The sequence below is a fragment of the Lissotriton vulgaris genome, chromosome 3_1 (assembly GCF_964263255.1).
Source record: "Lissotriton vulgaris chromosome 3_1, aLisVul1.2, whole genome shotgun sequence".
NCBI classification, from domain to species: domain Eukaryota; kingdom Metazoa; phylum Chordata; class Amphibia; order Caudata; family Salamandridae; genus Lissotriton; species Lissotriton vulgaris.
Window position 1 is genome coordinate 885,159,719 of NC_141689.1, and position 15,220 is coordinate 885,174,938.

Here is a 15,220-nt window from a genome sequence, read left to right on the forward strand (position 1 = left end):
AGATGTCATCAACTGCTCCCTCAACTCCACAATCTTCCCGGAAAGCTGGAAACATGCCGAACTCAGCGCCCTCCTGAAGAAACCCACAGCTGACCCCACCGAACTCAAAAACTACCGCCCTATCTCACTCCTTCCATTCCCGGCCAAAGTCATCGAGAAAGCGGTCAACAACCAGCTCGCCGCATTCCTCGAAACCAACAATTCCCTCGACTCCTCACAGTCCGGCTTCCGAGCCAAGCACAGCACTGAAACCGCCCTCATCGCAGCAACAGACGACATTCAAACTCTACTGGACAATGGAGACACAGTCGCCCTCATCCTCCTCGACCTCTCCGCAGCCTTCGACACGGTCTGTCATTGCACCCTTTTACAACGCCTCAGAAACGTCGGAATCCAAGGAAAAGCACTGGAATGGATCACCTCGTTCCTCACTGGAAGAACCCAGAAAGTCCGCCTTCCACCATTCAAGTCAGAGGCCACTGAAGTCATCTGCGGCGTACCACAAGGATCCTCACTCAGCCCCACCCTCTTCAACGTATACATGAGCCCCCTCGCGGCCATCGCACGCCAACACAACCTCAACATCATCTCCTACGCCGACGACACTCAACTGATCCTATCACTCACCAGAGACCCTAACACTGCCAAAACCAACTTACATGAAGGAATGAAAGAAGTAGCAGAATGGATGAAGCACAGCCATCTGAAACTGAACTCGGACAAAACAGAAGTCCTCATCCTAGGCACCTCCCCCTCCGCCTGGGATGACTCTTGGTGGCCAGAGGCCCTGGGAAAACACCCATCCCGACGGACCACGCACGGAACCTGGGCGTCATCCTAGATGCCTCACTCTCGATGAACAGACAAGTAAACGCCGTTTCTTCATCTTGCTTCAACATTCTTCGCATGCTCAAAAAAACATTTCGCTGGATCCCCACCGAAACTAGAAAAACAGTCACCCACGCTCTGGTCACGAGCCGACTGGACTACGGAAACTCCCTCTACGCCGGTACCACCGCCAAACTCCAGAAAAAACTCCAACGCATCCAGAACGCCTCAGCCAGGCTCATATTAGACATCCCGCGTAAAGAACACATCTCTGGTCACCTGAAAAACCTCCACTGGCTCCCCGTCAATAAGAGGATTACTTTCCGCCTCCTAACCCACGCACACAAAGCACTCTACGAAATCGGACCCGAATGCCTCAACACACGACTGTCCTTCTACACCCCCTCCCGCCAGCTACGATCCTCCAACCAAGCCCTTGCCACTGTACCTCGCATCAACAAAACTACCATGGGAGGTAGATCCTTCTCCTACCTGGCAGCTAAAACCTGGAACTCACTTCCCACTCACCTTCGCCTTACTCAGAACCACCTAGCATTCAGAAAGCAACTTAAAACGTGGATATTCGACAAGTAATTCCCCACCCTTCTTCAAGCGCCTTGAGACCCTCTGGGTATGTAGCGCGCTATATAAATTCATTGACTTGACTTGACTTGACTTGTTCTTAGGTTTTCTTAAATTTTGAAACCAGTCACTCCTTATGACTATAGGAAAAGACTCAGGCTGCTATAGTAAAATACAGTACAAAAAAATGTAGAATATGTCTATTCACCTTACCCATTCCAAAATAGTAAATGTGTTTTAGTAAAATGCAAGAGATACTATTAATTGTCCAGAATAACACTGTGTATCTGTGTATATTTAGATATCATTATCACACTACTTTTTGAATACTTCATGTGTTTTCACACAAATAAACTCTTAAAGACCTATCCACTACTCACCTTTTAACATAATTAGAAAGTAGTAATTCCTTATATAAGTCGAAAATACTCACAACAACAGGTATAGAACACTGGTACTGTCAGGAACAGTAAGCCCAGAAACTCTTACCGGATACTTGCACAGGAACAGATGACGCTAGTTCCCAACTCCCCCTCCAGGATCCTCCAGAGACCAAACCTTTTAATCTAATCTCTAAAAAAAAAACATGGGAGAATGGGGATGGGAAAAAATAATAAAGAAGAAGAGACTGGCTCACGACCTCTCTATTTCCTCCTTGGCACCTTCTCTCTGGCTGTCTTGTTTTATTCACAGACAATCCCTTGACATGGATACATAACGGATCTAACAAAGAACAATTATTTAATACCCTACCCTACTCTATCTCTATTCCTTATCTATAATTTAGTCTAACGCTACTAATTACCTACCCCTTGGTCTTTCGAACTAGCCTCTCCTCTAGTGTTTATCTGCAACCTTGTAGCTTGCGGTTCTTTATTTTTCTCACTGCTGATAACCTATAATTACATAACATTCAATAACCTAGGCCTCTCAGTTTATTGTCTAATTTTTATATTATTAATTTCCTTGTATTCTTCTACCAAACTTTCTTTATGCAGTTGCTTGTTATCTATTCTGTCAATCCTTGAATATCTTGTGTTTTTTACTAATGTTCCTTCTTAATTGAAGAGTCTTTCTGGTATTCCTTACTCAATGTGTTCTTTTCCCTTAGGACCTTGCTTAAAACGAATTTTATCGTTTCTTGTTTTAGGTTATAGAAAATACATCGACTGAGTACATTCAATATTGTCTATAATGTCAGGTAGGTTTAGTCACTCAGTAACTTGTCATACGATTATTTTCCAAGAATATACTTTTGTCAACTATAACGTAGCTTTCTTGTATGGTTTCTTGTTCTCTCTGCTCTTCAGCTGCCGAACATGACTGAGTCTGTCTGCCCGGAAGGAGCCGCGATGGGAAAATCAACCGCTGTGCAATGTTCGGGCTTCTTCCAACTCGGAAGCTGAATTCTAGTTGCGGGCACGATAACTAAGGTAAGTTTAACCGGGAACCTTCTTTAACTCTCTCAGAAATATTTGTGCTTTCTCTTCAGGATTATCTATGGAGCAATTAAAAACGGGTCTGAACTCTGGAACCTCTTAGGTGAAGTGCGCACTTGTTAGGGAGCGCCGCCTCACCAAGGGTTCCCCACAGGTGTGTGGTAAATGACTAGACCGCCACCGCGTTTTTCCTCGAGGCGACCATCTTAGAATTCCTCTGTTGCACTAAAGCACTCCAAGTCTGTTTCCTTGCGGATTCTTCATCTTTTCTGTGCCAGCTAGGGTTTAGATAAGTCATTATCGTATCTACTGATTGATTAGGGATTCTGACAGAAACACTCAGTATATCATTTTTTTAAATGTCTTTAAAAGATACAAACCATCTTTACACACGTATGCTCTCCATCCATGTTTTGTTACTTCTGCTCGTTGAAGCACATTTCATCGACCATTTTTAACAGTTACTTGTACTAATCTTAAATATAATAAATAATAAACAAATTATATATTATAAAATTACCATCTGTGGAAGACACAAAAAAATACAGTTACAATATATCTTTTACAACACAAAATAATTTGTAAAGTATTACATTTGCTTTTTTTGCTGTTCTCAGAATATATTGAATTTCACTAGAAACAGTGGGTTCAATAGTACTCATAACATAACAGCAGGCAAAAAAAAGACAATCAATAAGATTATCTTAAAAAAATCCATCAACATTCTCAATAACAATCTAAAAAATAGAAACAAAACATATCTTAAATGTTAAATGTTTTTTTCTAAGAGCAATTTCTTACGTAAATATGACACATCTCAAACAATCATAAAATAACAAAGCATTATGATTAATTTTCCTACACTATAAATAATGTTACTTACAAATATATGCTGACAAAATATACAACAAAAACCCATTATTGGTTTCACATACTTACGGCCAAATAGTATGCGCCAAATTCTTTCTTTGGAAATTGTTCAATAGTAATCCTGAACATCTGCCTCCCAGCCTTCTGATCCAAAACCACCGACATCATTTCCTCTGTCCCCCAGTGCTCATCCCTCAATCCGACGATATTCAACCTCTACATGGCAACCCTCACACAAGTAGTCCACCATCAAAACCTCAACAACATCTCCTACGCCAACAACACCCAGCTCATCCTCTTCCTCACCAAGAAGCCACATACCACCAAAAGCAACCTCCACGACACAATGAAGGACGACACCAATTGCATAAAGAGCAGGTCTCTAAACATGAACTTGCACAAAATTAAGTTATTCATCATCAGACCCACCCCTTCAGCCTCGGACGACTCCTGCTAGCTGACTACACTGTGGACAGTACCAACACCTACCAACCATGTCCACAACCTAGTATTCATCCTCAACTCCTCCCTCTCCATGTGTAAGCAAGTCTACACCGTCTCCTCGTACTGCTATAACACCCTCCACATGCTCCGCTACATTTACAAGTGGATCCTAACCAAAAGAAGAAGAACAGTGACACAGGCCCTCATCAGCAGCAGACTACACTGTGGCAAAACACTCTACACGGGAATTCCAGCCAAATACCCACAACGACTACAACAAATCCAAATCACCTCCACCTGACAGATCTAAAATGTCCCCTGCTGTAGCCACATCACCCACCACCTGATATACCTACACTGCCTCAATATAAACAAGAGGGTCACCTTCAAGCTCCTCACCCTCACTTAGAAAATACTCTACAACACCAGACTAATCTACCTTAACAGCAGTAATCCTAAAAGGCCAAATTTTGATCTTAAAATTTTGGCTTTAAAAATATTAGGTAAGAATTTGGTAACTCCTTAGGCAAACGTTGCTTAAAAACTAATTGACTATCATTACAATGTATCCAACCTTTCAGACATTTTAAATAAACAGTGTAATGTCCAGATGTTGTAGAAGGTCCATCATGAAAAATAATTGCAACAGCTACGAAAGTTCTTCCTGATATTAAATCTTGACCAGCTACAAAATTTTTAATTAAAGTTTCCAATTTTCTTCAATCAGCTCTACAACATTGCTGCATTAAAATTACATACTGTCCATATCTTTGTATAAATAATGTTGATGACATTTCTGATTTACATTGGCTATGCTCCATGTTTTGACTTGCTCCTATAGTTAGATTGTTAAAACACACTGATTCAGAGTCAGGTAAAGTCAAATATATGAATCTTTTAGTGTCAATGTTAGTGCTACATGTAAACAAACAATTCTGACAGTCATGTTGCCATTTATAAGAAAGGCCAAAAAGGTTTTCAATATCTATACCTTCATCTTCCAGTACACCAAGCATAAACATTAAAAAATCCTGACAATCTTGCTGAATATTCTGCGGAAATTAACTAGAACCAGAACATATGTCCAAAACATTTCGAATATCAGAAACACTTTGTATTTTACTTTTATCACTACTACATTTCTCATAAACAGAATACAACAATGAACAGAATCTTTCGTCCCGATTTTCAACAACTTGCTGTTGCAAACTTTCAAGAACAAAAACAACATTAACAACTACATTAGCATAGCAGTTGACACCACAACTATTTTCAAACCGATAACCAACATTCTCTTCAACACTGTCCTTTTTCTTTTTGCTTGCAGGCGCAACTTCATCTTGTTTTTTTATTTCTCTACAGTTTCACTACAGATTTTCTCAAATCTTCTTTTTCTACCTACCGCACACTTTTCAAATACTGGATATTGACCTAAATTGGGTGCATATTCTCTTCTTAACTTATTATACTCTTTCACACAATTTGCATCTGCACTAACCTTTGTCTCATCAAAATCAATCAAGTACAATCCAGATAAAGTTCTGACTCGAGACAAAGCAACATATGCCATACCCTCTTTAAATACAGTACTTCCAATATTCACTAAAGCACTATCTACGCTTAAACCTTGAGATTTATGAATGGTCACCGCATATGCCAAACAAATAGGAAACTGTTTTCTGCGTACATACAAATCTTTTACAAGCAAAACCGAGCTGAACAACGACTAAATTGTTGTACTTCAGCAATTTCATCAAATTTGATTTTCAAAAATTCAACCCCATCTCTATTCACATAATGAACAAAATCAACAATTTTACCCATTGCTCCATTTACTAAACCTTTTTCCACATGCAAATTACATTGTAAAATTACCCTACAGTTTACACATGCATACAAATTCTTTTCTAAACCAGCAGTTTTACTTATCGATTTCTCTAAAGAATCCAATTTTCTCTTCAACTTTTCAGTCAAAATAATAGTGATTCCTTCATGTTCTATTTTATCAATAGCTTCCAATTTTATAATTTCTTCATTTTCCAACTTTAACATTTCTTCATTGAATATAGAACATTCACATAGTGTTGGCATTAAGCAGATTACAGATTTGTTTTCTGCAATTCTCATGTATATTTTCTCCGGGACAATATTTTCATTTGAAAACAAATTGGAAAGTAATCGTCTCTGTAAAGCTTGTTTGCCATGTTCAGTCATTTTTCCAATTCTTATATCTTGAAGAATAGTTCCATAATCAGCATCATTCGCCTGTCGCATATTTGTAATTAAGTTCCTTATTCTGAAAATATGACCAAATGTTTACATTTCCAATGCTCCCCAAAGACTTTCTAGATCTTCATGCGCCAGTGTTTTAAAAACTGGTTGTCCTTTTACAGGAGTAAGTTGTAGAAGATCTCCAAAAACTATGACGTCATACTCTGTTTTAAGAATTTGCTGCATTCTTAAATGCACAAAAGCAAGCATTAAGTTTGATACCATGCTTTACTCATCAATATTGAGAAGTTTCATTTTCCTCAAGACTCTTGAAACTTCACAACACGCTTCTCCAGATAGCTTGTGGTATTCTTATTTGTTTTCATGCTCTACTGGTAGCATTAATAAACAATGTAAAGTAATTCCTTTAATATTGTGGGCTGCTAATCCAGTTGGAGCAGTGACAACACAAGACAAATGCGACTCAGTTGTTTTCTGTAGAAAAGTTGTGATTACTTTAATTAAAAAAACTTTTGCCTGTTCCAACTTATCCACTCACATACATTCGCATAGGTTCAAATGATGAGCAAGAACACTCTTTCTTCTCATGAAGTAATCCATGGTCAATCTGTTCTCTCACTTGCTCTTATATTTCTTTCTGCTCAAGATTTAGTTGTTCTTCCAAGTTTCCTAAGTTTGTTACATCTTCTTGAGCTTGATACATTGCTGTTTCCACCTCTTCCATAGCAGTTGCTGCTTCATTTTGAGCAATTGGTTCTCCTATTCGGTCCTGACTCAATGGAGCAGAAGTTTGACTCTCTTGAGAACTGTCTCTAGCAATCTCAGCTGCAATTGTAGCTTCTTGCTCAATTTCGTCATTCAACATTTTTACATAATTAGCAAAAACAGGACATTCTATAGAATATTTAGCTGCATTGAAGGAATCTTCATAGCTCTCAAAATCTCCAAGTAATTCCAATTCTGAACGCCATGGCTTGAAAAGTTGCAAAAGAGCAAAATAGTAAAATTCCCTTTTGTCAGGTATTTCGCAACTCAGTTTAAGGTGATTAATCAAATGTCCTTTTCTTTGTTTCACCAGACATCATTCAGAACCAATCACAGCATATATACCATTATTGATGTTTTCTGTAATATTCTGTATAAAAATATAGTTTTGCAGCACTTCATAGAGACAAATGTTCACAAGATGATGACTTCTATTTGGATAAAATGTATCCAACATATTTGTTTTCACAATAGCTGTACTTTCTGGCTCTTTTTCAGCTAAATATTCAATTTCTTGTGCAGATTTAAGAACTCGGTTTCGTGTTGCAGCAGGACCTAGACTCACCCAAATGATTCTTCTAGATTTGGAGTATAGACTTGCAGATGATAAGCGATCCGAGCATCCATTCGCTCCAATTTCTCGATGAGATAACATCTTCAAACTGTAAGTATATAATTTCTTACTTAGACTCTTCTCGTGGGAAATCTCTTCCCACATTTCCTTCAATTCCGTCTTTTCTGATTTTGTTATGTACGATGTTACATATCGAGCAACAGCAATGGAATTGTCTGCAACATATTGAATATCCATATTAGCATTCCACATGGGCAAAATGACTGGGTTATAGTCATTTATGTATTTTGACTCCTCATTTCTTCTTAAGTTGTCGGTATTTTTTGGAGACTTTCTTGTGATAGTATGTCGCAAAGATGACATACAACTGTTCACTGTACTCCTTTCTCCAAAAGAAGTCCAGAACCTCTCCAAGAGGAGGATTTTTTTATTGGTGATAAAAGACATCATAGCTTCAAATCTATGATTGAAATACCTGCATACATTAACTGGATCCAAAGAGCACAATTCTCCAGGTGTCTTGTATTCAATATTTAGTATATTTGGATTTGCTTCTCGAAGAAATTGAAGTAAATCATCCCAAGCATAATCAGCACAGCTTAGAGTAAGGAACCATGTAGGAGTTCCTAAGTTCCTTAGCATACATTTCAGTTCTCCATGACGACGGTACCAGTACTCATTAGTACCACGCTAACATGCCATGAGATTAATTAGCTGAGATTCCAAAACATTATCTTTCTGCCGTACTTTATCCATAAATTCCTTTGCTGAAACATTGTTCAGATCTACACCTGTTTTCAATAAATGGTTTACTGCATAAGAAAGTCCAGACAAATCACTCTCAAACAAAAGAAGAAACAAATATGGAATACATGTCGAAATCTTGGATCTTCTGCATATAATCTTGATGTCCGGTATTCAGATGTAGGAATCTGCACAGGTCGGTCATCATATCGTCCTCCTTTTCCTGTGGGAAACAACTAGGGGAAACAATGAGTTTCCAAGCTTTTTTCCCATACACTAATGGGACTTTCTTTTGCTTCTTTCATTGGAATAACTCTATAGTATTCCCCATCAGTTCTTTAGAATGCAGTGGATGAACACTGTAATGTTCGTAGATTTCTTCAGTTCTGGACACATCCACTTTTTAATTTGTCCAGATGGCAAGTCACTATCTTCTTCTACAGTTATTTCTTCTTCTCTCACATACACATTTCTGTAATATTGATTATTTTTTACCAGATACACCGTTACCTTTTTCACTTTCCTAACATCCACTAATTCTTGACAGATTTTCATACTCTTAGTAGGAACGCCATTAACAAGAATAACTAAAGGTTCATCCTCAACATTTTGTACACCAATTGTTTCAATATTTTTCTTTAAATCTAGAGCCAAATATGCAACTCTTCCCTTTAATCCTCTCTGTAAATCAGAAGGAGGCAATTTTCCTGTCTTAGGCTCCATACGAACAATAGCCTGAAATGGATGCACACATTCAATAAGAATAGACTCATAGGTATTTAAATCCATCAGTTCAGAAGGAATATTTACCAACTCAAGATTAGTATGCACAGTTATAGCAGGCATTTTGTTCTCGTCTACTTTGTTATAACAATATTTACAAATACGCTGATCATAACCCAAATTAAAACAATACTCTACCAACAAATAAGTTGCAAAATCCTTCCACTCATTATTATTTTCCTTTTCACTTTTTAAATACAAATCAATAGTCCTGGTCTGATGTTTATAATGAATTCGCCGACAACAGACACACCAATAATTTGGCCTTTCACCTGAAATCACCTTAAACTTTGTAATTTCTTGCTCAAAATTTTCTGTACTACAATGTTGTACATTCTCTTCTATATTTCCTTCTATTAATATCTCAATTTCTGCACTGTCCTCCTCAGGACCAAAATAACTAACCTCAATTTCATCACAAACGTTCTTTACATTTGATACAGATCCATGCAAAAGAGCACTGTTCAACTTTTTTAACAGTAGAGCTGGACTTTTTGCATAATACAATCTTCTGACTAATTTCCTCATTTCAGAATGATGTACTGCTAACATCCTGAAGTGGTGAAAAACACTTCGACATACTTTTTTAGAAACTCAAGCCAGAGAATGACCTTGCAAACCAGTATTTTCTCTCACTCTGCAAGGGTGAGAGAAACTCCTTGCAACATATTATTCTTTTAGTTAACACTCTTCTTAGTATAGTTACGTAAGAAATTGCGTACAAAATCAATAAATTCTTGCCGTACACTACAAATACTACTACAATTCCAAGTGTACACTGGAGCTTTAGGACGTCTCCCTAAAACTTCATCAGGTAACACCTCTTCTGCATTTCTAGGAACAATTTTCTCTTTCTCAATAGGACAAACATTTCTAACCTCATAGGCACGACCACTAGTGTCAACTGCATGCAACAAATCATTACTCTGAAGATAACTTTCTTCATTAAAAAAAGGCTCAGAACTTGAACTATGTTTCCATTCACCCCAAAAAACCTCACAAAAATTACTTCTGTTAATTACTCTTCTCCACTTACTTTTGGCCTTCATTAAATGGATTGGCTTATCTAGTGATTGAATTCTATTGATTACTAAAATAAACAACTGGTTTTTCAATTCAAAAGCCTTCTCAACTATATTTTATATACATTTCTTCTTCTTATAAAATGCTGTTTTTTTTACATCCCTTATTTCTTTAATTAAATTTAACACAACTCTATTATAAAACATTTTTTTCCTAATTTCCATAATTTGGGGTTTCCTCCTTTTACTATACACTATTTTTTCTGTAGTTGACTTTCCATGATTATTCTCTTTATTCTTCTTTTTCTTTTTCGTTGCAGATACACTAATACCATTTTTCACTTTGTGCACACTACTCTTAGGGCCCGATGTAGGTGCCCTAACACCGGTCGGAAACGGCCGAATTCGGCCGTTTCCGACTAGTATTACGGTTTTCATATGTAGGGCATGCATTTACAGAATCAGTATTTTACCGATTCTGTATTTACCAATTCGGTAAAATTACCGAATCGTTAAATACAGACTCGGTAAAATACTGATTCTGGAAATGCAGATGTAGCTGGCACATGTCAGAGTGCCACAGGGCTTTAAGAATCGGTATTTTACCACCCAATCCAATTGGGTGGTAAAATACCGAATACAGGTGTGCATGCACATCTGTGCATGCACACCTGTGCAATGTGACACACAGACATGCCCTTAGGGCATGTCTGTGTGCCATATGGCACACAAGTCCGGAATTGGGGTGCAAGAGGGTTTCAAAGTGACACCCCCTCCACCCTTGCAAAAATCGGTATTTACCGAATCGGTAAATAGAGATTCGGTAATGACCATTGATTCCTATGGGCTGTAATGCCCATAGGAATCAATGGGCTTTACCGATTTGGTATTTACAGTATCGGTAAATACCGAATCTTAACGATTCAGTATTTACCGAATCTGAAATACCTACATTTCCCCCCTTCTAATTTACCACTTCTTAAATACCGAATCAGTATGATTCGGTATTTTAGAAGTGGTAAATTAGAATTACCTACATCGGCCCTTAGTCTTTAATATTTTCCTCAAAAAAGTGTTCCTTCTCTTACCAGGACTTTTTTTCTATTTGTTAACACATGGTTCTTCATGTAAATCTTATGGATGACTTCTCTTCAAATAAACACCTTTCTTTCGTTGTTTCCTCTTCTGAGATTTCGTAGGCATGATACAGTTTTTTCAGTATTGATAAACAGAATCTATTATAAAGAAATATATATAACATTACAAAAATAAATATATGAAATATTCTATAATATTACTTATAAGAACAGAGGGAGGATTATGAGGACAAACGTGAGACTATGAAAATAAATGTACTCACAACAAGAGAGGAAGGAGTATGAAACAAGGGAAATATAACGAAAAAGGGGAGTATAAACAGACACTGCAATATAACGGGATAAAGGAAGTATGAATAACCTGGAAAGTATGAATAGGTAAGGGAGAATATGAAGAGAAAGATGGAAATATGAGGTGAGAAGAAAAAGTATAAGAAGAAAAAAAAGAGAGTAAGAGGACAGAGGGGGCACTATAAGAAGAGAGAGAAACACTCTAAAGAAAAAAGAAGGAATATGTAAAAAGACGCGCAACTATAAGAACAATAAAGGAATACTAGCAAAGGACAGTGTGTATAAGGACAGAGAGAACAGTACCAGAAGAGAGCACGGAGAATGTGAGGAAAAGTGGAGCATAAGGAAAAAATGGGTGTACAAGAACAGAGGATATAGTCTGAGGAGAAAAGAAGGAGTATAAACAGACGGAGGATTATGAAGAGTGAAAAGTGTATGACGAAAAAGGCATAAGTATGACAAGAGAAACGAATATAAAGAGAGAGGTCAGTATGAAAAGACAGAGAATATGAGGAAAGTGCTGCACAGTGTATGCAGGGAGTCAAGGAGAAGTAAGGGAAGAGAGCAAACAATATTAACAGATTTAAAAAGTATAAACAGAGAGGACAGAAAATGAAAATAGAAAAGAGATATGAAGAAAAAGAGGAAAATATGAACACAGAGAGAAAGAGTATAGGACAATAGGAAATATAAGAAAAACTCAGTAGAAAGAGGAGACATCGAGAAGTAAGAGAAGAGAGAGGAGAATATGAAAACAGGGGAGTATAAGAAGAGGGGATAAAATGAGGAGATGAATATGACAATAAGAAAAGGCGGCCATATTAGTAGAGAGTGCAAAGTATAAGAAAAGAGAGGAGAAATGTGAGTACAGAGAGAAGAGTATTAGAAGAAAATGAAAAGTATGAGAAAATACTATACAATAGGGAGTACCTGCAAAGAACAGTGAGAATAAGAAGAAACAGAGAATATAAGAACAGAAGAGTATATATGAAGAAAGAAGAAGGAATGTAAAAAGATACAGAGACAAAAATGTGGAGAAAAGACAAATATAAAGGAAGACTGACCGTATAAGGAGAGAGGGAGTACTATGAGAAGACAGTAAGAACTATGACAAAAGTGGTGAATATAAAGACAAGAGAAAATATAAAGAGGAGGACAAATATGCAGAAAGAGGAGCAAGTATGAAAAAAATATATAAAAAGAGAGCAGAGTATAAGAAAAAGAAGATAGTATAATGAGAAAGGAAGGAGTAAGACAAGAGAGGAGGGAGTATGACAAGAGAGTGTTGAAAATATACAAAAAGTGGCGAATTCAGGGGCATATTATCAAGGACCGGTGTTAAAATTATCGCAGTTTTACCAGAAGGAAACTGCAGTTAAAACGGGGATAATGGGCTTGATAATACGCCATTGTTAATTCCCATAGAAGCCCATGTTAACATCAGAACAAGGGCGTATTATAAAGCCCATTATCGCAGTTTTAGCGGCAGTTTCCCGCCGATAAAACAGCGATAATTTTAACACCGGTCCTTGATAATAATGCCCCATAATTCCTAATGTACACAGATGCACAGTGTGATATTACCCAAAAAGTTATAAGACCATGCATTTTACCAAAACACATTTACTACTGTAAAACGTTTAAAAAGGGGCGAATATGATTTCCTAATGTACACACATGCACAGTGTGATATTAGACAAAAAAAATTAGACCATGCATTTTACCATTTACTACTGAAAAACGTTTAAGTGACTATACATATTCCATGTATATAATTACTACATTTCAGTGAAAAACACCGACTCATTTTCCAAATACATATGCAATTTACTACATTATTTCTGCACTATTACATCAAAAAAACTAGCACAATAAAACAACAAAGACGCACAAGGGGCTTGTAAATCGACCCAGACTACATACAGAGGGAGAGAAATGAGAAAGAGGACAGAACAGGGAGTGTCAAGAAAAAAATGAAATATGAAGAGAAAGGGAAGAAAATGAGGAGACAGAAGGTATAAGAGGAGAAACAGGAAAATATAAAGTCAAAGAAGGGCAATATGACCACAGAGGACAATATAAAAAAAAGACAGTAGTACAGAGAGAGAGAAAGGAGTAAGAGGAGAGAGAGGGGAGTATAAAAAGAGAGGCTAGAAATATGGAAAAATCGACAAATATTGGGCCATATTATCAAGAAAGGGCGACACATTATCGCCGCTTTTATCGGCAAGAGACTGCAGCTAAAGCAGCGATAATGGGCTTGAAAATATGGCCTTGTGAATTCCCATAGAAGCCCAGGTTAACATCATAACCTGGGCTTCTATGGGAATTCATAAGGGCATATTATCAAGCCCATTATCGCTACTTTAGCTGAAGTTTCCTGCCGATAAAAGCGGCGATAATGTTTTGCCCTTTCTTGATAATATGGCCCATAATTCCTTAATGTACACAGACGCACAATGTGATATTTTAACAAAAAAACATAGCAGCATACATTATAGGAGAACACATTTACTACTATGAAACGTTTGGAAAGGGGCGACCAATCGGTCCCCCCGAACGTATGGCAGAGTACCACGATCCCCCCGGGAAGCCATCTTGGGCGGGAGGCGAGTCTCGGCTGGTATGCCCGAAGCGGCGTAGCCGGGGCGCGCCTTTTCCCGCCCTAGAGTGGGTTGGCCTAGACACTGACGCGGCTGGCCACGCCCTTGGGGCAGGCAGGGGCGGGTTTACGCCCGCCCTGAAGACGGATAAAAGGAGGAACAAGACCAGAAAGCATCCTCTTGTTCCTGTGCTCTGAAGCTGCACCTCCTCGCTGCACGTGAGCTCGAGACGGAACGAAGAGCCAATTTTGAGCGTTGTAATCGTTCTTGTTTGTTTTCCAGATACTCTGTTGGAGAATGCCGAAGAAGGCGGGAAAGCGAATGACTACCGACCAGATGCTGCGTGTTCTCATGAAAGAGGTGACCGACCTAAAGAGGCGAATGGATAAAGACGAGGAAGGGGGGCCGAAACGTCCTTTGGTGGGAGCAGCCCCGGGAGGAAAAGGCAAGAGGCCCAGGAGGGGAGCAGCTGGGGGAGATATCCCGGGTCCCGCTCGAAGCACCCACGCCCGTGCCGGAGGATGGGAATCCGATTCCCGTTGTGGTCACCCCCGTGTCCGGGGAAGATATGCCGCCCGAGCTGGCAGCACAATTAGCAGCGTGGTTGGGTAAAGGTAGCGAGGGCGCCACGGCTGTCGACGCGCAGGTGTTGATGAAGCAACTGCGTGAAACACGGGAAGCAGCGAGGGTATCCACGCCGGCTGCGACCGTAGAGAAGCCACAGGGGACGGTTTCAGTCACAGACACAGCGTCCGGTTCAGGTAAGCGGCCATTGCCGATTGCGAGGGAGGAGTCGGCACCCTCTCGAAGGGAGAAGTTGGGTCAGCATGTCCCTTTAGCTATTAAAGAAAAGATATGGGCAGGGGAGTATGTAAACATCTTCTCGTTGCTTACTGATCATTATGAGATGGAGCATGTTAAAGGCCAGAAGGACCTCATGCATCCG

At 38.8% G+C, this 15,220-nt stretch overlaps 1 protein-coding gene across 1 annotated transcript in view; it reads right to left on the reverse strand.

Annotated features, from left to right (window-relative positions):
• Positions 1 to 2,849: 2,849 nt before the first annotated feature.
• The window catches only part of LOC147727161 (uncharacterized), a 33,112-nt gene continuing 20,741 nt past the window's right edge, over positions 2,850 to 15,220 (reverse strand). The window contains exon 3 of the mRNA XM_086963578.1: positions 2,850 to 2,908. Coding sequence (XP_086819704.1) covers positions 2,850 to 2,908 — 59 coding nt within the window. The remainder of the gene's footprint in view (positions 2,909 to 15,220) is intronic.